This window comes from Plectropomus leopardus, chromosome 1, assembly GCF_026936395.1.
Source record: "Plectropomus leopardus strain MGB_pleo_1.0 chromosome 1, ASM2693639v1, whole genome shotgun sequence".
Taxonomy (NCBI): domain Eukaryota; kingdom Metazoa; phylum Chordata; class Actinopteri; order Perciformes; family Serranidae; genus Plectropomus; species Plectropomus leopardus.
Window position 1 is genome coordinate 28,441,157 of NC_142176.1, and position 23,703 is coordinate 28,464,859.

At 38.1% G+C, this 23,703-nt stretch overlaps 3 protein-coding genes across 4 annotated transcripts; 1 reads left to right on the top strand and 2 right to left on the bottom strand.

Moving 5' to 3' along the window:
- Positions 1–498: 498 nt before the first annotated feature.
- Positions 499–9,073, bottom strand: LOC121959512 (CDC42 small effector protein 2). Its single transcript, XM_088079358.1, has 5 exons — positions 8,945–9,073; positions 6,501–6,744; positions 4,653–4,754; positions 4,479–4,557; positions 499–3,370 (listed from the first exon to the last, which is right to left on the bottom strand). Exons 2-4 carry the CDS (start codon positions 6,552–6,554, stop codon positions 4,483–4,485), a joined length of 231 nt encoding a protein of 76 aa, XP_087935484.1. The 5' UTR covers positions 6,555–6,744; positions 8,945–9,073; the 3' UTR covers positions 499–3,370; positions 4,479–4,482.
- On the top strand, positions 9,031–12,522 carry nip7 (NIP7 nucleolar pre-rRNA processing protein). Its single transcript, XM_042508767.2, has 5 exons — positions 9,031–9,206; positions 9,322–9,408; positions 9,491–9,629; positions 10,986–11,126; positions 11,541–12,522. The coding sequence occupies exons 1-5, from the start codon at positions 9,151–9,153 to the stop codon at positions 11,658–11,660; spliced, it is 543 nt and encodes a 180-aa protein (XP_042364701.1). The 5' UTR covers positions 9,031–9,150; the 3' UTR covers positions 11,661–12,522.
- A 65-nt stretch (positions 12,523–12,587) lies between these two features.
- Positions 12,588–22,478, bottom strand: terf2 (telomeric repeat binding factor 2). Of its 2 annotated transcripts, none has more exons than XM_042509059.2 (12): positions 22,320–22,478; positions 20,606–20,701; positions 19,889–20,019; positions 19,566–19,652; positions 18,582–18,722; positions 18,112–18,239; positions 16,983–17,480; positions 15,563–15,679; positions 13,889–14,110; positions 13,452–13,537; positions 13,309–13,355; positions 12,588–12,983 (listed from the first exon to the last, which is right to left on the bottom strand). In XM_042509059.2, the coding sequence occupies exons 1-12, from the start codon at positions 22,444–22,446 to the stop codon at positions 12,825–12,827; spliced, it is 1,839 nt and encodes a 612-aa protein (XP_042364993.1). In that variant the 5' UTR covers positions 22,447–22,478; the 3' UTR covers positions 12,588–12,824. The 2 variants fall into 2 exon arrangements, with proteins under 2 accessions (XP_042364993.1, XP_042364914.1); XM_042508980.2 differs by having other exon boundaries at positions 16,983–17,483.
- Between the last annotated feature and the right edge of the window lie 1,225 nt (positions 22,479–23,703).

The window sequence follows — 23,703 nt, forward strand, 5'->3', positions numbered from 1 at the left end:
GTCACAGTTGTTTGAGTCAACATGCACGGCACCAGGGCCACACCTGAGGTTAATGCAGCCTGACTGCACCTGTGCTTTTTGGACTCATCAAAAACACCTGACATTTGATTTTATTTTTTTTAAATGATGTGCAGAACTGTGCAAAACTTTGGTGGCTAGAACGGAAATGCAAAAATGCAAATTGTTTGTTCTGTGCTATGGATGAACACAACTACTCTTATTTTTACTGGACCTTTAAAGCCACGTCAAGAATAACCAGCTTTCCACCCGTTATTTACAGGGGTGGAAAGCAATTAAGTACATTTACTCTACTCAGTGCCTAACTAAGAACACTTTTGAGGTTCTTTTATGAGTTTTTCTATTTTTTTTGTTGTTTCCTACTTCTATTTGCCTTATTTCATAAGTAGATGTACTTTTTACTTCACTATGCTTAACACACATACTTGTAGTTGCTATTTTCTCACCGTCTTTTCATTAAAAACACATGGAACACACAGCTGGTCAAACATCAACATTGAACATTTATTTCTCATTTCTTATTTTGAAAATATAATGCAGAAAAAAAGACAGATGAACTTCCCTTAAAAGTGGGAACTACATTTCAGGCAGTTCCTGAGGAAAACAAACAAGACAGAACACTGCTCCAAGTCTCTGCCCTCCCAGTAAAGTTATACAGAAAAGTAACCTAAAACATATATATGACCCTGAATACATCGAAATGGATCCATTACTTTCATGTTGAGTATTTACAGAATCATCATAAAAGAAGTCAAATGACAGGAATCCCCAAAAGAATACAATTTTTAAAGTCACATTCAACCAGTCCACTAGCACAGCCTGCTGGTCACAAGATATACTGCTATCCCAGTATGACTCCACATAGGACCGCATTCAGCACAGAGCTGGAAAAAAACTAACTACTCTACACATATTTGGATCTCTTTTCACATAGGGATAACTACAGAAACATTTAAAGAGGAACATATGCTCTGTGACATTTTTTTAGCCCAATGAATGACATTATTAAATCTGTGAGGGGAACAATGGTTACCAGCAGTTTTACGGCTGTAAGAGATATTACAAGTGTGACGATATCGATCAGGTATTTCCTGCTGCCTGGTACTAAAGATTTCATTCTTTTATCATAAATAGTATGACAATACTAACACCAATTTACACAGACTTTCGCTTGACTTAATAATACAACCACATTCTGTTTTTAGTCAATCATATGACGAACATGAAGGACAAATAATCACGTGTATTTATAGATCCAGGCCTGCTGGTTTGCTCGACACACTTGACATTTAGATTTGCCTGCAAGTAGTGATGGGCAGTGTGTGCATGGCATACACCCAAAGTAGGAGCGGTCATGCATTTAATATTCATACTGTGACTTCTCCATCGCTACTTGCAAAGATAACGTCAAGGTATTTTCAATGGAGCCTGGTCAAAAATGTGGACTACATGTGACAATACTGAGGTACAACAATGTACCAGCTGGTTAATGAAAACGGAAAATATTAAAGGGGAACTTCACCCATTTTCAAAATGTATACATGTTATTCCTATGGTCTAAGACAGTCCAAAATATTAGTTACAATTATCAATCCTCTCCCAAATCTAAAAGCCAAAGTGTTAAAACTCAAATTTGTGATGTCATAGGGTGTAAAATTGGGACCTGCTCAACAGACAATGCATGAGACAAAGAGCATTTGGGCACATTTTCTGTTTCAAAACTGAAAATAATACTACAGAATAAAGCTCATTTGGGTATAAAAATGAAAAACAAAGCACGGGTCTTTGGAGCTGCTCAAGAGTTTATAACCTATGACATCACTAGTTTCTTCTCTGGTGTCTGGCTTTGAGAGAGAAGTTCATGTTGACAAAAATTGATTGAACTTTCCTCAGCCATGGAAATAATATATTGTAACTCTTAATTCAGGTGGGGTTCCCCTTTAACTGTAGTCCGATCCAACACAAGTCACAACCAGCGAAATCAGACAGTAAGAGCTGCACTTATTTTCTCTCTCTGAAGAGAGGAACCCTTGATAGAACAATGTATCTCCTTGAAAAAAAAGAGATATAACTTTTTGTACTTTTTAAATGTTTTTGACAAAATAATGTTAACATCACATGAAAACATCATTAAACACTGGAGCAACTTAATCACAAACGCTGCTACAAAGGTGGGTCGCATTAGGTTGAATGCCATTTAGTCAGCTTTAAGAGGTCCGACATTCGAGTTTTCAAAGACACAGAGGACCTCCAAAGGGAGAAGATCATTTCTGCCCAAAATTATGAGTGTATCAGCCAAAACATTACAGAAAACTTATGTTATGTCACAAGAAATATAAGATGTCATGACAAAAGTCTGTGTGTGACACAAACTGCGTGAGGAAAAAGTTACAGCAGTTAAAATGAACCAAAAAGAAGGACATACAGCAGGTAAACTACAGGTTTGAGACTACTGCTAACTGCATCAAACCTCACCCACATTTGTGCCAGTGTTTGCAGCGTGATTTGGTTACTTCCAAGTTTAAAATCTTGGTCTACTGTTGGTTCACAAGCCTTGAAAAGAAGAAACTACATAGAAAAATATGAATCCTCTTGAAACTACTAAGCTCGGCGTTTGCGGCATCAAGCCGCCAAACGACACCAGAAAAACAAAAGACGAACGTGACTTCAGAAGGCAGATTAAGAAGTTCATAGTTTATTAAAATTCTATATGGTTCAATCTAAATGAGTATAAAAAAAACAGTTGAAATCAATGCGAATTTCCTAAGCAATTGAGCGTACAATGTGTGATCCAGTGTACTCTACTCATTTCAAGTTTATTACAAGACAGCAATCTTCAACCCTGAAAGCAACTCAGAGAATCATGAGTATTTCTCAGAATAAAACAATGAACATATCTATTTTTGCCTTGCCACCTCTACCTGTCCTTTGATAAACCTCTTAGAATAAAGAAGGAAACTGAATGTTTCAAATCTCCAGCGTGGCCCAGCCACCATGAGGTCCGTTTACAAATCAGATAATAAATACAGGCATCCAAATGGGCTACAACAGCAAATATTTTTGAAAATATTTTCCTCATGCATACACACAAGCATACATCTGACTGAGATTAATGAGCTTTCTAAATCCTCTTATCTATTCTTAACAGTTACTCTTTACAGTGCAACAGTATGGCAGCAAATGGATAGCAGTGCTTTCATTAAAAAAAAAAGGAATGGAAAATAAAAATATATACAACATTATGGAAAAGCAGTAGTTTCATCTTTTGGTCCTGTGTCCGTTACAGACAGAACTGCTTTTTGAAAATGATTCCTCATATCAACAACAGTAGTTTCCACAAGACTGTGAAGGGCTGTGAGGGGGAAAAGAGTGGGATAAACATTAGGACCTTAAATGCTACTGACAGGTGGGCTGCCAAATCACGCCACTTTACCATCAAATCTGTTTGCTCAAAGTTTGAGAGGGAATTCACAGACTGTTGGCTCTGGCTTTTTTTTCACAAACATGTATGATAGTATTGGGCTGAAATCTGTTTGAACACCTAGAGAGTGACGAGGTACAAAAACAAAAAGTGAAAGTGACCATGGCAACATCCAGTGGGAGTATAAAAACAGGGCAGGGTGAACATTAACAGTAACCCATTGCCTGAGGTCAGTAGAAAGGAATGCCACTGCCCAAACCAGGCCAGAGATGGAAAAAACAAACAAAACTTACAAATTAAAAAACATACAACTGAAAAAAAATAAGGTTACTGACAGCTGAGTCACTGTCACAAGGAAAACTGGAGTAGTTATCTGCACAACAAAGCTGATCAAGAGGAAAGAGCACAGTCCTTCCTTTGTGGAGGGATAAATTCCCCTATAAAACTGACTATATACAGTACAGTACACGCACTGTCAGGCATTTCACTTGTTCCTCTCAAAGCCACATAAGACAAGCTCGCTGTTGTGTGTAAGCATGCTTTGCCATCATCTGTTTAAAGCATGGGTGGAGTCAATTCAGGGACTTTTAGTTATAGATGTTGACTGGAAAGTCTTCACATTTCAGGACCGGTGTCTAATCGGTCTAAGCAAATGTGCTAGAGCTAAAAAAGCGAAAATTATGTTTCCGATTATGATTTACTATTAAAACGCCTGTGAGATGATTACAGCATGGAAGACAGAAGAAATATTTGCTTTCTTTTGAAATAAACCTCTTAAACACTGCATGTCGCGTATCAGAATGCCAAGAGGGCTGCACTGCTCTGTTAAACCCTGTAAAATAATCATTTTGCATATCAGTTGTGAAATGTCAAATCTGCAGGTATGTAAGATTTCTTTAAAAACAACCATGACCTCTTGGGAATGACGAAGGGCTATTTGCATAAAACAGGTCTGAGCTGCGCTTGTGTGGCTCTGGGTAGTGAAAGTTCTCTGGCTGAATATCATTTCCACAAAGTAAACTGTTGCCATTTCTCTCACCTTGTTACAACTGAGAACCTTCAGATCCTCCATGCGCATAACCCCCTTTAGATTTCATCTGGGCCTGAACAAGGTCCACCTACAAACATTAAGATGTAAATGTTAGTTGACTGAAAAGGTCTGTTTGCTTTACTCTGTTGGTTGATTATTCTGTAAAGATGATGAAAAACCTACCGATGGCAATCCCAGGCCTAATTCCCCCGAGCCTACGTGTGTGGTGTGAACAAAGTTTGTCGGCTCCCCAATCATGGAGCGATCGATCCTTCGCCGCCGTTTCTGAAAATGAGAACCATAAAAATAAACTTTCTTTTAAACTTAAACATAAGGGGGTAGTTCACATCTCTTAAAGTGGGGTTGTATAAGGAAGTTGTCCATGGTCAATGCACTACATACAGCCGATGTTGGTTGGCACGCTCCCAAACTGCGTAGAAAGCAGGAATACAAACGAGGAAGCTTAGCAATGCACTGCTGTCAAGGAATCAACAACAAAACGAATTCTTGACACCTAACTTAAAACCCCTGAAAGAGATCAGTTTTGATTTAAGTGTATTCTTTATTTACCAGCAGACACAAAGTGTAGCGGGAACAACTACAGAAGCAGTTTTGAGTAATTTGCCAGGTGTTTATGTCCGTCTGTGGACAGATTTTGACAACACTAGAGCGTCACAACCATTTATGATACAGTAATAAAACTTCAGCGGTGTTTAGTTGATATCAAATAAATGCTAAGTTTAAAGATAGGTGCAGTCCCAGCAAGGGGCTGGAAGTGGGAGGTAGGAAGTAGCGAAAGACCATTAGCCCACTCATTTATGCTCCTGGCTCATGCTTGTTTTTAGTTGCAGACTGCTGTATCTTGGCTGAAGAGATCTTTTTGCAAGATGGTCTCTTGTTAGAATATTTTCACTGATTTACCATGCTGCCATGCAGCAACTTCCAACAGAAAATTGACACCACTACAACACTCTTTAAAGTCTCACCTGGGAAAAACAGTAATTTAACATCACTGAACACAGGAGTTTGTAAGCTTGTTACTTTATGTTACTGAGTGACTTAAGAGTTTAAAAGAGTTTAGTTTCACCAAAGTCACACAATAAAAGAAAAAAGCAGAGTGTTTGGGGCAGCTGAAGACCAGCAGTGTTTGTGTTCAGTGAGCTTAAATTAGCATTTATATCAATGTAATCTGGTGGCTTTGAAGGGAGCATCGACAGGGAACTGAATACGTAAACGGCTGTAAAGCAGTCAAAGTATTCTCAATATTTCTCAGTACAGCTTACAGTTAAACAGATATTACATTTTTTGGGTGGGACTTTTTCAGGTCGCAAAAATTTGCTTTTGTTGCCGACATGTACACAACAATACATTCCTTACGTGGTGGTACTACTACCTGCTTCTCCATACTGGGACCTTGATAACTGAACTGACTATGGATGAGTACCTCATATGGCCCCACATTTCTTAAGGTAACATTACTCATCAGTGAGTATGGAGAAGAAGTAAACAACAGCTGAAACCACTTGCTCATTCCTGTATACATTCTGACATGTTCTTCCATAAGCAGTAAACACGCTGCGGTGCCAAATCTGAGACAGAGGTCAACATTCATGATTCTTTTTATCTTATCTGTCCGCAGGCAGACTGGCTGACTACAATGAGACACACCAACTGATTGTCACAATAATGAACCTTATTGAATCCAAGTAAGTGTCATGACAGGCATCTGTATGTGGTTAGCTAGAGGCCCCATCACATTCTTATTTCATCCAAAATAAAAAGAGGATGTGATATTTATTTCAGGCATGACACAACCACAATGTTTTTAAAGAAACTTTGTCTGAGAATGGTGAATGTTTGTTAAGAAAAAAGGAGGCGATATGGGCCAGTACAATGCACAACACCAGAGAACACGGCTCCACTTTTTACCCTAAAATCTAACTGAAACATGTTTCATACCAATTTCCCTCAAGGTCACAACATTAAAAATTGAGTAAAAAAATTTGGATTCCAAGTTGGTTTCATACTCACTGGCTGTGGCTGCTCTGCAATGCAGCAGCTGAAACAAACCCAGAACTCAGTCATTCTGAGGCTGAAGAAGAAGCCGCAGCAGTTTCCTCTCTCTGTTCAGACGTCTCTCTGCGTCTGTCTTCCTGTTCAGTGTTACCAGAGCCACAAACACACGCCGGAAACTGATGACAGACACAGACCTCTGGTTTCTCTGAGGTAAACCGTTGGCACAAGAACTGTACTCCCAACACAGGACAGCAAGCTCCTGTCAACAAGGGGGAAAAAAATTATTAAACCTGAAAAATCTTTTTTTTATTTAAACTGAAACACTTTTCAAAAAAATATATAATTTACTGTCAAAGCTATGCTAATGTCCAAACTTTGTTTTTCTTCTCAAGGAATCATCGATTTAGACAAGCAAACTTGTGGGCGCTTCATTGTTAGGCACAGGTCTAATTCTCCTGAATTAAGCTGTTGCATACCAGCTAATAACACTATTTGGAAGTGAAAAATAGTATCATGCGGTTGTTGCTTATTGATTTAGTAGTTTTGTGCCGAGCGTGCCGACGCCTTCACTTGAGCAGGTCTCTCCTCTGGTAAGAACCACAGATAATGACATCAAACCTCGAGGTAGGCACGCTGGTGCAGTTTAAGTTCTTCTTACTGTAAGATATTTCCATTTCATTTTTCCTTTTTTCAAATTGGACTTTTACTCTTTACATTTCAGGTATTCTGACATTATCATATAGAGTAATAGGTTTTACAACATGAAATCTACCGCACAAGACCAGTAGTGAAACATCAAAATGGAAGAATTTGGGTCATGTTTGTTTCAATTTGGGAACCTGAGCAGTCACCTACTATTTGTTTGTCCACGTGATCGATTCGTTTCACTTCTCCTTTTGAAAGTCATCTCTTGTGGTAAACAACAAAGTATTTGATTATAACCTTGAGATTTCATGGTCACCGATCAGCTCAAGTGTCAGTGTTCATTATGCTGTCATTAGCACTGCAACCATGATTAGATATCCATTTTAATTAACATCTCCCCGGGGCTGAAATTATCCAGAGGCTTATTCCATTAACTGCCAAAACAAGAACATTTATTAAGGAAAAACAGGAGTCTTGTCTGATAAAATGACAGAAAATACCAATGCTGTTACATTTTACGTTGCAAAGCTACTACATACCCCAAATCATGGTCGATTGTTTTTAGAAGTACAGGATCTCCACATGTAAGGTTGCAGCAATGTTTTAAGGTATACTGCAGTATGAAAGTTGAGTATTGTTAGACTGTGGTCATTCACTTTTCAACTAAAAAAAAAAAACGTTTCAATGTAGTAGTAGTAGTAATAAAACGGTTGTTCAACCACAAATAACCCTTCCATTGTCATTCCTTTAAGGGCCAATCTGACTGATAATAATATTTCTGTAATACTTTGATTCTGTGAAATCGTGATATTTTCTAGCATGGTTATTTTACCATGAAAATCTCGTACTTATCTACAGGGTGACTTAAGATGACACCTGTTTCATGTTTGTTAGAATGAGGAGTGCAACCAAAGGCTTCCCAAACTTCAGTACTTACTTGCTTTGTCTGGAAGACATTAAAAGTATTTTAATGAATAATTCCAAAATCTCAAGAATGGCTGACCAGCATCAGTTTCGTGTATTTTGAATTGTATCATGTCAGAGAATATAATGTTTTGGCTGTGCACAACCTTATTTGGCAGCATCTGAAAAACAGGATCAGGCGTTTATTTCAGCCATTATTGCTGTCAGACAGGAGGATCAAATGATCTGCCAAATGCAAAGAGCTCGCTGACAAAGTACATTTCCTTATTTGTAACTCTGGCTGACATTTCACATCGCTGACATTGAAGTGCTACTGCACACTGCATGCAGGTGGATCACTTTATCGGGTGCCGGAGATTGAGTGCAGAGGTGCTTAATGTTGATCTTGATTACTGTTGAAATCCTTAAAAGGATCAGGTGCTCTGCCTCTGATCTCGGATCACACGAACGTAATCGGTATTTACAAACAAATGAACGTTATGTAACTTCGCACCGCTGCGGCAAAAACTCCTCTTCACACGGCGGGTCCGAGCTAAAATCACAACTGGGCGCGATTCAGCGCAGAAACCAGTGACAGCCCAGTGTTTCACAATTGATTTAACCTGAATTGCTTTAGTAGAGCGGGGTCGTTGCCTGCAGCGTTTGCATTGTCAGCTGCTAACACAGTTAGCTCTCAAGCTAACGCTCACTAGCTCGCTAACAGCAGCAGGTTCATGTTTTTTTCCACTGACAGCTAGCTAACCAGGCTAGCTGAGCCCATTTTCGAAGGTGTGACTTTAATATTCGGCAAAAACGATATGTAAAACAAACGAATGTTCACGTTTCTGTTTACAGGCTCAATAATAAACACGTTAGCAAGAGTTATTTTAATTTTAATTGAATAAACTTACCAGATGGCCACCGGTTTGCCGAAGTGAAGGAGTCCGATCGACTGAAAGCTAAAGAATGTGAAAAAAAGCAGGAACTACGCTCCCTGATGACATCACCCAACTTCCGCTGTGAAGTGTGACGACTTCCGTATTGACCCACGTTTTTGCCTTTCTAACTGTAGATAGACTGTAGAGTTTTTTGATTAAAGTCGGTTTGAAATCTCATCATGAGGCCACTAACGGACGAAGAGACAAAAACGATGTTTGAGAAGCTGTCGAAATAGTAAGTGAACGCAGACGACATGTTTGTTTGGCTATTATGGCTCAAAGTATAGCAGAAATGGTAGCATCCTCGTTAGCCTGCATGTGTGTGAGCCTTGTCTTCTCTCCCACAACAGCATCGGTGAAAACATTAAACTTCTGGTGGACCGACCTGACGGCACCTACTGTTTTAGGCTACACAATGACCGCGTGTACTACATGAGGTGATACATTTAGCCTTTATTCGAGTACTGGCATTCATGAGTCATTCTCAGAAATTCATCTATTCACATTTTTTGTCCACAGCGAGAAAATTCTCAAGTTGGCCACAAACATTTCCAGGGACAAGCTCGTGTCCGTGGGGACATGTTTTGGAAAGTTCACAAAGACTACTAAATTCCGCCTGCACATCACAGCTCTGGAGTTCCTGGCGCCTTATGCAAAGGTGACTATGGGATGCTCAGTTTCTCTGCTTCCATCATTTGCACCCCTTGCTCTATCCTTGGCTCCTGCTAATTGAGTTGGATTAAGTAATGCATTGAGATTAAAGAGGAAGTGAGGCAATAAAAATATTAGGTTAAGTGATACGTCCTTTTTAGCTGAGCCTCATTTACCATTGATGTCAGATTACAGTCTTTGAATAGCTTACACGAAGAGCAGGGTAGCCCAGAGTGACAGATCAGATCCCTTCATGTTGACTGCTGCGGAGTAGATGCCAGTGACTGTTATGTCAGGTGTATGCAGGTTGTTCCTGTCAGTGGAACATGGGCCCCTAGTCTTCCTGGGGTCCTGCACGTTGATTTACAGTACAAATCTAAAAGTCTAGACAATTTAAGATATAGAAACAATCTGAATGCTAGACTAACACCTAAATGAAAATTTAAAAAAAGAATGATGTAGTGTGTCATAGTCTAAGAATTACAATTAGACATAGCAGCAGAGAGAAAAACACCACAGACAAAATGATAACTCATTAGTTTGGCAAGCTGACTGAACAGATAAACAACAATAATGTAAGCAGACTAAACAAGTGAATTCATGACTAAACAGATAAATTAGTCATGAATTGATAGGTGTTAACTGCAGTAACGGATGAAGCTCTTAGGTCTGAAAACATATAAGCGCCTACCATAGCTACAGTAACTAACAAAGTTGCTGAGACAGACACACATGTACCTGTACTGTTTTTTTTTCATAAGACAGGATTGATTAAGATATAAGATATATAACCTTGTCCAGGTTTTACTGAGCAACCAGATACTTAGTGAGACAGCTCCCTGATGCTTATACCTGCATTTGTTCATTCGTCAAGCCAAACACCATATACGCTCAAGATTTGCGCTTATAAGTTACTGGGCAGTAGCTGTTGTTTATCAAGCTGCAATGATTACTTCATTAGTAGTCAAATATTAAATCTATCATAGAATAACTGATAAAAGTTCAAATAATACTTTCAAGGAATAAAAGCATAATTTTTTCACTCCAGCTTCTTAAATGTGAACATTTTCCTGTTTTTTTTCTTTCCTCCTCTATGTTTTTTGTACAAAACTAGACATTTTGGGACATCATTTTGAGCTTTCGGAAACACTGATCCAACATTTTTCACCACTTTATATTTCATATACTAAACAATTAATTCACTGTTTGAAAATGAAAATAATTCTGTGTTACAGTCCTAGCCTCCCACAACTTGTCCTGAATGCATTTTTATTGTTAAAATGTTTTATTTCTGCCAATAATATAAATGCGGTTATACTCAGTGCATTTATGAATAACTTGAAGTGTCTTTTCCACGTCCAAGTTCAAGGTGTGGGTGAAACCTGGAGCGGAGCAATCTTTCCTGTATGGGAACCATGTGCTAAAATCTGGGCTTGGGCGAATCACTGAGAACACCATGCAGTACCAGGGAGTTGTAGTCTACTCCATGGCGGATGTACCTCTGGTGAGTTCTTATTACTTTGGCTTCTAAATTGCTACAGTGGTTGAGGACAGTGCACTATTAAAGGGTTAAATTCCCACTGACCACTCATGCTGAAAATGCACATGGGATGGTTAACATGCTTTTTATAAAAGCACAAGCTGCACTGATATAACGTGATAATCATACGTAGTCGTGTTTTTGCATTTTGTGTGGAAGAATAGTCGTTACTGTGGTAACACCTATTGGGGATCCTGAATAAATATTATAAGTGGTGCTTGCAGTTGCCTTTCTTCACAACAATGTATCATTCCTTAATTAAACATATCAACACATACTATATGTACCAAATGTTCAGAATACCTTATTTGTCACAGTCTAACTTTTCTTCATTTTTTACTGAGGTGATTTTTGAAGCAGTTGTATCTCATTTCTCAGGGGTTTGGAGTGGCAGCAAAGACTACCCAGGAGTGTCGGCGAGTAGACCCCATGTCTATCGTAGTGTTCCACCAGGCGGACGTCGGAGAGTTCATCAGGAATGAAGACACGTTAACATAAAGACGCTCAACAGCTGGACTGTGAAATTCCCTTTTTCTTAACCCTTTTCATACCCAGACACATCCATTAAAATTTACACACAGAACAGTTGTTTTCTTCAAACAGAAGTGGTTGGCTCTAAGGGCTTGATTCAGTGGCACCTACATAGAGTGCCGCAGGGATAATGTTTTTCTGTAGGTCAACCCAGAAGCTAACATCGCCCTGGTTCCCTTGTCAAAAAGTTTCTTGGATTTTTCCATTGGATTCTGGATCTGGATCTGTGGTAAACAAACATTTATTATACTGACACGTTTTGTTCAGTAAGATAATCTTAACAAATGAACACCACTTTCAGGATTTTTAATGCCTAAATGTAATTGCCAGAAGTGAAAAGTTAATGTTAGGTTTCTAGAAACTACACTACGGTTTCGTCGCTATGAGGCTGAAAAGCTGTTTTCGTTGCGGTTCGGTGTGATGATGTTCTGTGATCTTATTTAGCCACTTGTTATGAAGTGTCATTTTGACGCAAAAAAAGCTACAAGTTCGCGAGTGGGGTATTTACTGGCATTTTTTATGTTGTAGAACAAAACGTTAAAGTCTCTTCAGCTTGTGTTAACCACAGATCTTATTTCAGGCTTGTAACCAAATCCCAATAAAAAACTTTGAGACCAGGGAACCGGAGATGCTGAAATGCTAATGGATTTCTGGATTTTAGGACTCATAACTGGGGTTCTCCATAGCAGTCGTTACAACTGGCCCATTTTGTAAATCACAATACAGAGCACACCTCAGAGCCTCCTCATACTCCTGAGCAGAATGAAGGGGAGTTTTCTGTTTTCTTTTATAAATGTCATCTTTCAAATAAATTCATAATGTCTTTGTATTTATTTGTCTTGGCAAGTTTGTTACTGTATATAAGGATGCAGTTAAAAAAAACATCAGACACCATTACAGTTCCATAACAAAATTTATATGTATTGAACTAGGTGTTATAAACTCAAACTGCTCAGTATCTTTACACATGATTAATGCTGAAACAAGACTAAAAAAGGGGAATAATGGTTCTGACCCTGAAATAATATACAAACAATACAATTCATTTAAGGAACAAAGAAATAAATGTGGATGTGGAAAACGCCCACAGTATAATGTCCATCCTTTCACTTAGAACTTGTCCCGAAACACTCAGACCAAGTTTAACCTCTTCATTGTCCTCCATCGGTCCTTCAGGTTGACATTTGTTCGATCCTGAAAGTCGTAATATGTCTTAATCTTACCCCAGTTGCCCTCTCCAAATTTTTTGACCCCTTGTTTTAACTTCTTAGTCTCACTCTCGGTCCACTTCTGCAACACAACAGAAACATGAGGTGAATCAGCTTTGTTTGATTTTTGTCAGTGTTGTTACATGGTAGTGCAACTGACCAATTTGAAAAGTGTGCTTGTGTGGGGCTTTCATCCGCTGCCAGAACAATCAGACATCTGAAAGTTCCAGGCTGACAACAAATCTTTTTTTTTTCTTCTTTTTTTAATGTAAAAAGCAAATCCATGTTATTATTTTTACAAACATACATTTACTGATTTTTAATGATTGATGTTTCAGGTTTGATAGTCCCACAATACACCTTGTGACTTCTGACCAACACATAAACACACCACTTGTTATGCTTACCCTCTTCCTGTGGCTTGGATTCAAAATGCTGCTCTTATTGGGCGACCCTTTAAAAACAAAAATACATTACCAGATACTCAAGATTTATTTACAACTGTATATACACCAGATGATATAAAAGTGGGCATTTGAAGAAATATTACCGCTTGTGTTCTTTTTTGAGGTGAAAAATGACTCTTCGTCACTCCATGTATCTTTAGTCTCCTTTGCAGCATTGAACAGCTGTTTCCTGTGAAGATAAACAGCTTCTTTACACGCTTGGCACAATGACTCATAACCAAATAACAGCTGTGAGAAATGGCCACATCCTAAACAATTTTAGAGCTGTTACTGAAATATGCTGGATGTAATTTCATTGTGTTTGCACAGTATTAACCTTAATTTTTTTTTTAAGTAGTTGATCTCTCTTCAGTCATCAAAATGTGTAACATTTTTGATCCCGGACACCTAAATGCATACTAAATTGTCATCTGGTGAATTTTTAAAATACTTTTTATTGTTGCATGTTTTGTTAGAATTAATTCACAAGAGGTGATTTGACCCACTCCGGGCTGAAGCTGCTGGTGTAATCTCTTCTTACCATTTTGAATTGGAAGGACTTTTGTCTTGAGCGGAGACCTTGTGCGGAGTGGAGCTTGTTTGAGGGACAGGGGAGCGAAGAGGATACAGAGTCGGTGAGCTGTCCAATGAAGAATCTGTCTTACGGACGGCATCTGGATCCCTGCTGGTTTTGGAGGGTGCCACTGACTCCTGTTGGTCTTCCTCATTGTCTGATGAAGACTGTTGTGACTTTGTAGAGTTTCTGCATGATGAGAGTTGAGACTCAGTCAAAATATGTCCGGAAAAGATCTGTAAAATTGTGATGCCCTTGTTGTCTGCCTTGTTGTTCTATAGCCACAATTACAACTGTCAAGGTACTTTTTAAGACATAAAGAGGCTTATATTTCCTTCTTGATCCCCTACAGTGGAATCAAATGAAAATCAAACTAACTACTACTACCAAATTGGAGCAATAACATTGCACAACAAATGGCCAGATCCCAGCTTAAAATGGAGGCTGTTAAGCCATAAACTTTTAAAGTAGACAACCTCTAAAAATTAGATCATACTGTTTAGATGCCATTCTTCAAAGGCAAAAGGAAAAAAAAAACTTGCAAATGTACATGAAGGATATATAGTTTCCTGTATAGTTCCTGAGTTGAAAGGAACATTAATAATAACAATAATAATAATAAAAAACTTTACAGTGCTATTTGAAACAAAGTTACAGAGTGTTTACAAGGTTGGTCCCAGGTTAAAAACAATGCAGGATCCAAGCAATTTCACGTAAGCCAAAGAAACAACAAACCCCAACAATAAAATAAATACCATCAGTGAAGCAGATAGACAAAGTTGGCTGCTCAGTGCCAAAAAAATTCACACTGACATTTATAAAGTCAGAAAATTAGAAAAAAAAATAAATAAAAATACAATGCACGATGACAGTACAAGATGACAACAAAAATTATTATAAAATAATACAAATTAAAAATGAACAATGTGCTAAAATTAAAGTATTTTTTAAGAAGTGATTTAAAAGATGTCGCTGATTCTGAGAGAAGTAGGTACAGCACTGTAGTAAATGCATACTTCTGTAGGATTGCCAAATGTTTGTAGTATCCTGACATAAGCTGAAGTGATCCATCTACACTTTTATCCCTGTAAATATAATTTATGAAAGATTTCAACATTTGCTGTGACCTTATCAGTGTTATCCCTGTCTCACAGAGTCTCATGGATATCTGTACACCTGCGTTTGTTGACGAGCTTAAGGATTTGGAACCGGCAAATACAATATCAGAAGCCAAAGAACCCTGTCGACTAAAAGCAAGAGTTTTATTACAGCAATTTTCAAAAATACGAATACATAGTTTTATTCACTTTGACACTGACTGGTTCCACAATTACAGCTGGTTCCAAAAGCTTTTGTTGGAAATAGTTTTCAAAGTAAGCCTAGGTTTTTGAGTTTGAGCAGTAAGAAACAGGCTTCTGGGTTTTCGGAATGGTTTCTGTGGTGGAAAACTAACAAAAGACCTATTGGTGGCCAGCAGAGACCATGTTTTTTATTAAACTAAAATGTAACTTTTGTTATTATAACAGACCATCACAGCTATCTTTACAGCCCTATGTTCTTACTAACATGGCTCAACCTTGCAACATAGAAATGACCACTATAGCAGCCCCATATGTGGTGGTACTGTACATTTGGAATTACCTGCTGAGTGGACTGTTGAGCTGGTTACTGCTTTGTTCTTCAGAAATGTCCCTGTTGGCCACAGTCTCAGGGGGGTCCTCCTCAGGGCCTGACAAGTCTGCCGAACTAGTTGAGGCTCTGCAAGACAAAACAAGCCGATTTAGTAACGTACACTTACTGAGCAATACAGAACCGCAAGCAGCCTAGTCATTTTTTAATATGCTTTATAAAACAAGGTGTAAACATTTTTTTCATCCATGGAGATGCACTGTATGTCCTCAGTCTGCGCTTAAAAAAGACTGACTTAGAGACAAGACATTAAAACACCTGGCAAAATACTCAAAATAGCTTCTGTGGTAATTTTTTTGTCACCTACACCACATTTTACAAAAATGACCCACACAGACTCACAAGGTGAAAACAATACCAGCTATCGCAAAGTTGTCGCGGCTGCTAATCAATGTACTAGTTAGAGTCGAATCATCTTATACCAATGACTGAATTCCTGTTTTCAAACATCTCTTATTAGTCTACGTAAAATCCACTGATTTGGCATCTGTTACTGCTGTTTTTACAAACTAGACTCACTACCACAAAATAGGAGCGAGTTCCTGTACAGTAGTAGATATTCATTTCAGAACTATTATTAGTTTATTAACTGCTCTCTGTATCATGTAATGTAGTTGCGCTCTGTTCCTGTTTGCACTTTTGAAAGAAACAAACAAAAAAAAACCCCACTTCGTTAGTTTGTTGCATGCAAAGTAGGCATGTACCCTACTCAGAATTATGTCAGTTGAATCAGATTTGACAAGCCAATACAAATATTTGATCATTTGTTTTGTTTACTTTACAAAGTTTGAATAGGGCTCAGCGGGACAATCAGTGTGACAGTCGCATTCACTAATATAGTAAACAAGCTAGCGGCGCTAACATCGGGTCGTAGATGTGTAACATTATTCGTTGATACTAGATATCCAATAAAAAACAGAGACTGTAACGTTTTGAGCTGTAAATTCACCACTTCTTAGGTCTCTCCTCTCTCCTCCTCTTTGCTGCTGTCTGCATGTCTGTAGCAGCTTATACCAAAGAGTAGTGTGAAAGTCAAGAGCACTCACTCCATAGCAAAATCCAAGGACCAAAATGTCCCCAGAAGTACACTGCACAGCACATTGACTAGCAAAATCTCAGAGGGTCTCTGACTTATGATTCAAATCTCCACCTTTCAAGGGACCTAATGCTAAAACAGGACTGTAGCCCTCAGATGATGATAGTTCAAGGTTACTGCCTGCCCGACATTACTTTGAGAAACCAGTAAAGTCAAACCATCATCTCAATTAATTGAGAGACTAGACAGGAACAAGCCAATGTGATGCCAACATTTTTATTGTCAGTTTGCTAACCAATTCTTAAAATTTGTGAAATTAAAGGCCAAGTCACTTACATCTGCTTGGGTGTGGTGACCTCATTGTCTGTTTCGAGGCTCTGCGGGTCTTTTTGACTGGGGACAGCTGGTGGTTCTGGTGGCTCTTCTGTTCTGACATCAGTCTCACATTCCTGTGAAGCTGCTGAGCACTGTGAGCTGCCCTGGCTGTCCGGCTCGACCACCAGTCGTGCCACAGAGAAAGGTCGCCTGGTCCTTACCACTGCAGAACATTTTGAGAGCGAACCTGCCTGTGTTTGAGGAAGCGCATCTGTTTGTGCTGGGTGGTCTGCTGGAGAAGCCTCCAATGGGCTGCCTGAGTCTCTTTGAAATAGCCCGTCCTGCTCCGAGTCCTGATTGGTGCCCTTCTTAGGAGTAGGTGAAAGGCGCAGGGACAGATCTTCTCTTGCCTGCTCCTCTCCCTCCACTTCTTCCTCCAGTTGAGCAAATGTTCTCTTATTTGAGGCTGCAGCCAAAGCCTCATAGGCTGCCTCCAGCCTGTTCTTCTGGATTATATGCCTACTGGCAGATGAGACAGAAACAAGAAAAAGCAATGAACAGCGTATTTCAGTCAGAGAATAAGAAGGGTCCCTCAGTCAATACGCTAGTTTAGAACAGTATAGTTTCCCATAAAAATATACTGGAAACACTCAAGCCTAGAGCCCTAAAACATTACCCTGCCCACATCAGATGTAACCAAGTACCGATAAATGTTAATAAACCAAATGGAGTACTTGGATATGATAATCAAAGTGACAATATATGGTTATGTGAGTTTTAAATGTGGTTAGCACAGTGTCTAGTGGAGCGTACAAGTAAAACAAATTATTGGGGGACGTAATAGCCTCCCCTTTATCCTTTCCAGTGTAATGCCTTGCCTGTCTGTCAGAGATGTATTTATCAGCATCTGAAAAAAAGTAGAGAAATGTTGGGGAGAAAAGATCTGAAGATACAGAACTGGGGATCTTTGTTAATTTTGTCTCTGTAACGTGTCTGTTTTGCGACTGCTGCAGCCCAATGATAAGAGAGGTAGAGAGTACTTCATAGAATGCAATGTGACTTAAGAAAGACCATACTGCTTCAGCAATCTTGTATCAGAAAAGTAATGAAGAGCTTGTGTAAAATGAACAGAGAGGGAGAGAGATCCTACCATGGTACAAACTGCGATTGGACTGAGGTTATCGGTCTCGAGGACGGACCTGGTTCGTCTTGCTCATCAGGACTTGCTGCTTTGTCCTCTTTCTGCAAAAGTCTTTCCTCAATAAGCTGTTTTGCAGCCTGTTACACGTACACAATCAGAAAACATAAAATAAGTATAAAGACAATTATTTCACCAACAAATCCCCATTGTTGTATTTGTGAACTGGCTGAACAAATGTGTCGGTCATCACGAAAGGTTTTTTTATTGAACTCATGAAAGTGTTATGTCTCAAGAGGACTTATGATCGGTAAACAATTGAATGTGCATCTTAAAACCCTCAAACCTATATTTTTAATATTCAATCATTTATAGCCTTTGCAGTCAAAATATCCCATCAACATAAAGAAGGTTAACAAAAAGAAAAAAGAATGTTTAAATGCAGCAAGCCTTTATGTTGTGCTTGACACATAGCAACATACCTTGTGAAGAAAAGGATCATTAAATGGGCAGAGACTCTGACAAAAGGTCAACATCTCCTCCTTGAACTGCTGGAAGTCGATTTGCCTGATGACTTCATGCATTTTACTCTTCTTCCTGATGAGAGCCATGAATATAGCCTCCTACAGAGAACAAAGACATTCAATAATGTAGCACACATGACATGAACATAATTAAACATAAAATAATTAAGTTGAAACTGTTTCAGTTCATTAACAGGCTGAATGATGTATCATTTCAGTATTGATTTCAAAATGTTTAGACTTACAAGTCAAACTGAAAAGGATTTATAATAAAGAGGCATATTATGACCCTACATCCGGGTCCACACCAGATCCACAAATGCAGCGCAGGCAGAAATTTTAGTAATTAAGAGCAAACTTTTCATTGCTGCTGTTACATAGGTTAGACCCAGTGCTGGACAGCAGGCAACTGGTTTAGCCTTCCGTAGTTTAGAAAAACAATAGAATACAAAAATGACGCCATTGTTGTCCTAAGAAATAGCGCTTTCTATTTCTGAATGAATCGACCGACAGTTTAGTTTGAGAAAAACTCCTTCATTTACCTGGAAATCATCACAAGGTAATCAGAAGAAATTATGTATCTTTGTGGCTTAGTATTTTATTTAGTAGTAAAAATATGCTTTGAGTGAATAAATAGCACTCCCGCAACATGGATGGAACATGGAACAACATGTTAGGTCACAATGGACACCACACCTTTTTTATAACAATTCAATAACAGTGCAACTAATGACTACATGAGTGCTGTAACCAAGAGAGAGGAAGTTAAATGCTAATGTGATACACAGGAATCAGAGTTGTTATGTGAACAGCCTATTTTACTAATGACAACATTTTAAAAAAGTTCTGCACATCAAAGCTCCTTTAAATTCAATGTATTGGCACATCCTTTAGTGATTTTACACGCTAATGCTTTTCTTCCGCCTTAGTTAAAGAACTCACCTTTCCAACCATTGGTTTGGGAAAGTGTTTTTTCAGCACCTCTTCTGCTCTGTCAAACTGACTGTTCTTAATGATTATACACACCATCTAAGGACAGAATTAATGATAATAATAATTAAAAAAAAAACAAAAAACAATTTGTTACATTAAATCATTAAATCTGACGATGAGGATAACACACACACACACACACACACACACACAGGACAAAGCTTTCACTTTATAATTTGAGCCATAGCTTTCGAATTACCAAGTGTTCGTATGTCTTTGTGTCAAAAATATTTAGAATACAGTAAATATATTTAAAACAAACACACACTTACCATTTCTTTAAGTGAAGCACATGCTTTCTCCAAATCCTGCTCAGGCACACTGCATTGCTGGCTCATATTTTCCAGCATCATTAAGGCTGATTCCAGAGGAGTAATTGACTGATCAGCCTCAAATAACATGTCTATAGGCAAAGAAAAAGCAGCATTAATTGTAGTGAACGGGTCACAATATGCTTGTAGCTTTGGATGTAAACTCAATTACAGATTAAAGGCAAAGCCTTGAATTCAATATTACAGTTAGGATGTTACAATACACTTAATTATTTTACATCTTTAAGTATAAGACAATTCAACACAGTTGATGAATAAAATAGCCAGACATTTAGTCTTAATCTGTACAACAGATTTAATCTGTGGTGGTTGTGCCAAAATTGAAACACTACTTATTTGACACCCTATAAGGTATTGATTTTTTTGTTATTTGTATGAAACTGCTTAAATAAGTTGAAAACAGTATCTCTACTGTTTTCAACTGAGTCATCATTATCAGGCACAGCCATGCTGTATTGACAATGCATCTAACTGTGACATTACCATCATCAATTCTGCAAATTATCGGAATTATTTCACTTTCATTTTAGTGTATTCTATTATGTACAAACAGTAAATGGTACACATAGATGCTACAAAGTGAAATCCAAAGCAATACACGTGTGCTGACTAAGCTACTTATATGTGCCGTAATGAACAAATTAATGTTGATCTTACCCAGGTTTTCCCCATCATTTATCCGGGAGAGAAACTGCAGGATTTGAATCTTTGTTGGCATGACATCAGTGGGCTCCACAGGACGAACCAAGATGCCTGTAACAACAGATGAATACATTTGTCATTCACATTTAAAAATGCATGCTCAAATATAAAGTTAATAGTTCAAATACATAGCAGGCTCTAAACTGTGCCCTTCATTTCAATTAATTTACTTATGTAAAGTCAAATGGAGGTTGGAGAAACCGACACATGCTAAACTCTGATCATGATTTCACTGTCATATGGTGCCCAAAAGTGTCCATTAACACAATTCTCACTTCACTATATATTTTGGAAAAGTCAAGGCTACATCTAATGTTTAAGGGGTTAGGACACAGTCCAGTCACCTCCCCTTTGAAAAACTGCACAAACTGGACATGACTGCCTCTTTGACATCTGTTGGCCCCATAAAAGCACCTGTGTGCAAATGTTACATTTTAGAGCTGAGGTGGAGCAGGTGAAATAGCTATAGGTTCCTTGGAAATACCATCACTGAGAATCTATTTTGGCCATCAAAATAGAAAGCATACTGAGTGACCTCGGTGAAGTGAGGTGTCTGCACAGAGCCCAAAGGACACTGAAAGACAGCAGCCACCCAGCCGCAGTCTGTTCACCCTGCTGCCATCTGGGAAAAGATACATAATGTATCTCCATAACTCCAAATGATGTAGCAGGATTGAGGGACAAATTTTAATTTCATAAATGACTTTGCAAGGCAGTAACAATACTTCAGTATTTGTACTTGACTTGAGTTTTTATATCTGTGTCAACTTTTACTCTACTAAATTTCATAAATAAAGTATATACTTTTCCTCCAGTATATTTTCCCTTAACATTTGTTACTTGCTACAAAATAGAGAAGGAAGATTTTGGTTTTAAAATCATTTGAGTAATAAATACAGACGTCGTTATTTTAGGTGTAATATAGGCTCTATTTTTAAGTTGGTGTATGTCACAAAGAAGTAAATTTTAATTTTAATTCTGACTGCTTGCTTGTTAATTAACAGCACTGATTTGTACTTTTACTTTCAATACTTAAGTACATTTAATAACACAAAGTACATTTAAGTAGAGTCAACATCAGATACTTTAAGACTGTTACTTACTAAATATCTTAATGAGTGACCTTCATTTATACTAAAGTAATTTTCTGTTGTTGTTTTTGTTACTGAAATATGGCTTTAAGGTACTTTATCCACCGCTGCGTTTGAGTCACTTCTTCTCCTTATTGTGATGCACCATCGTTGAGCAGTAATGGGCGTACAGGGGCAACAATAAGCTCATTACACACTCACAAAACAAACGTCGACATGAGAGACAGTATCTATTATTAATTTTTTTTAAACAACTGACTTTGAGAACGAGGACTAGCTGACGTTCAATGGTTAGTTTTGCGAATATGCGTCTGGTTAACTGTAACTTTACGTTAACTAACGTTACGGCAGCGCGCAGCAACAGGAAAAAACAGTCCCGATCGGGCTAACGTTAATGCTAACTGTAAGATAATCATACTTTCAGTGACGAAAATGCACGATTCACACTTGGCCGACAGTAAGTAAAACAGTCCGTTAACGTCGAAGAAGTTGGTCGGACACACAGAGTTAGCTTAACTAACAATGACTCTAACCCGGTTTAGCGGGTAGAAGGCGGAAAATAGACGTTTGCTACTTACTGTCAAGTACATCTCTTATGGCACAGAATTCCGAATATTGCTGGTTTCTAAAAAGCTCTATTGCCAAAGAGAAATAATATTCAACTATCCAACGATTGACGGTCGCTTGGACTTCGGTTGCCGCCATATTCACACAGTCAGCGGAAGCAGAAGGGAGCTGTTTGTTTCCAATCCTGCATGTATTATAGGGAAGTACCGCAGGGGGTTTTGCTCTCTGAGCTTGGCTTTTCAGGCAGCGCTTTAACCCACTTATGTGGCGCCGTATGAGGAATCATTCAAACGCGTTGAATATACACGAATACAATTAGGATTGTAAGTGAAATTGAGTCGAATCAGGATCTACCAATCTAACTGCACCACATAAAATTTTAGCAAGAGTTTTTTTTTATGTTAAAAAAAAAAGCTCTTCCTGAGAGTTGTAACGGAGGGAATAAAAATACATCGGGTCGTTCTGAGTTCATTAGCGGAACTCACACCAGCAGAAAATGATTATACTGCCGCCAACTGGACAGAAGGGACAGAACGATGTGTCATAGGGGTACAAATACACAAAATTAAAACCTGAAAAAAAATTACAAAAAAGTTATTCAAAAAAATGCAAGAAATTGGTAATAAGTAAAAAAAAAAATGTATGCAAATTAGCACGAAAAAAGAAAGTAATGTTTGAAAAAAAGGAAATAATCTGAATAATTCTGAACTATAATATTACATAGGCTATATTATTATGATAATTGTATATTTAGTTTTCTAGACATTTTTACCCAGCTTTTAAAAAAAAACCAATTTTCTAAATTGACTAATTTTACATCTTTTTGGGGGGGTTGCTCATTGCCTTTTCCCCATGTTTTCAAAAGAATTCAACTCAAATTTGCTCAGGATTTAAAGGCTCAAATACTTGTGAAAGGTGTCTGAACACAGCACAAGAAAACTGATGTCGATCCAGGTTTCAAAGGGTTAAAAAGAGGTTTTTTTTAAGGCATTGTATATACCCATAGTCCTGGTGGCTTTTGTATGTGTCAGTCCTTTTAGTGTTTCAAAGTACAGTTTCAGTTCATACTTGTAGTGGTGGATATTGGATGTCATTTCAGACCATTTGCATTTACTGGGGGAAAAAATCCATATAAAATAAGAAGATTCAAAATAAGAATATGATCTCTGATCAAATATTTTTTACTCAATACTAAAAAAAATATCTCTTCTTTGTAAATTAATCTTGGTTCCACAAAACATTTCAAAAGCATGTTAAAAACATCAATCCAGAAGAATTTCACATATTCATTAATACATTCATAAAATGAAAATTTAAGTGTTTCTGTGCCAGCATTAATGTTTTCAAAATGACTATTCTAATAATGTTTGCATCGAGAAGTTGCAGGGCAGTGTA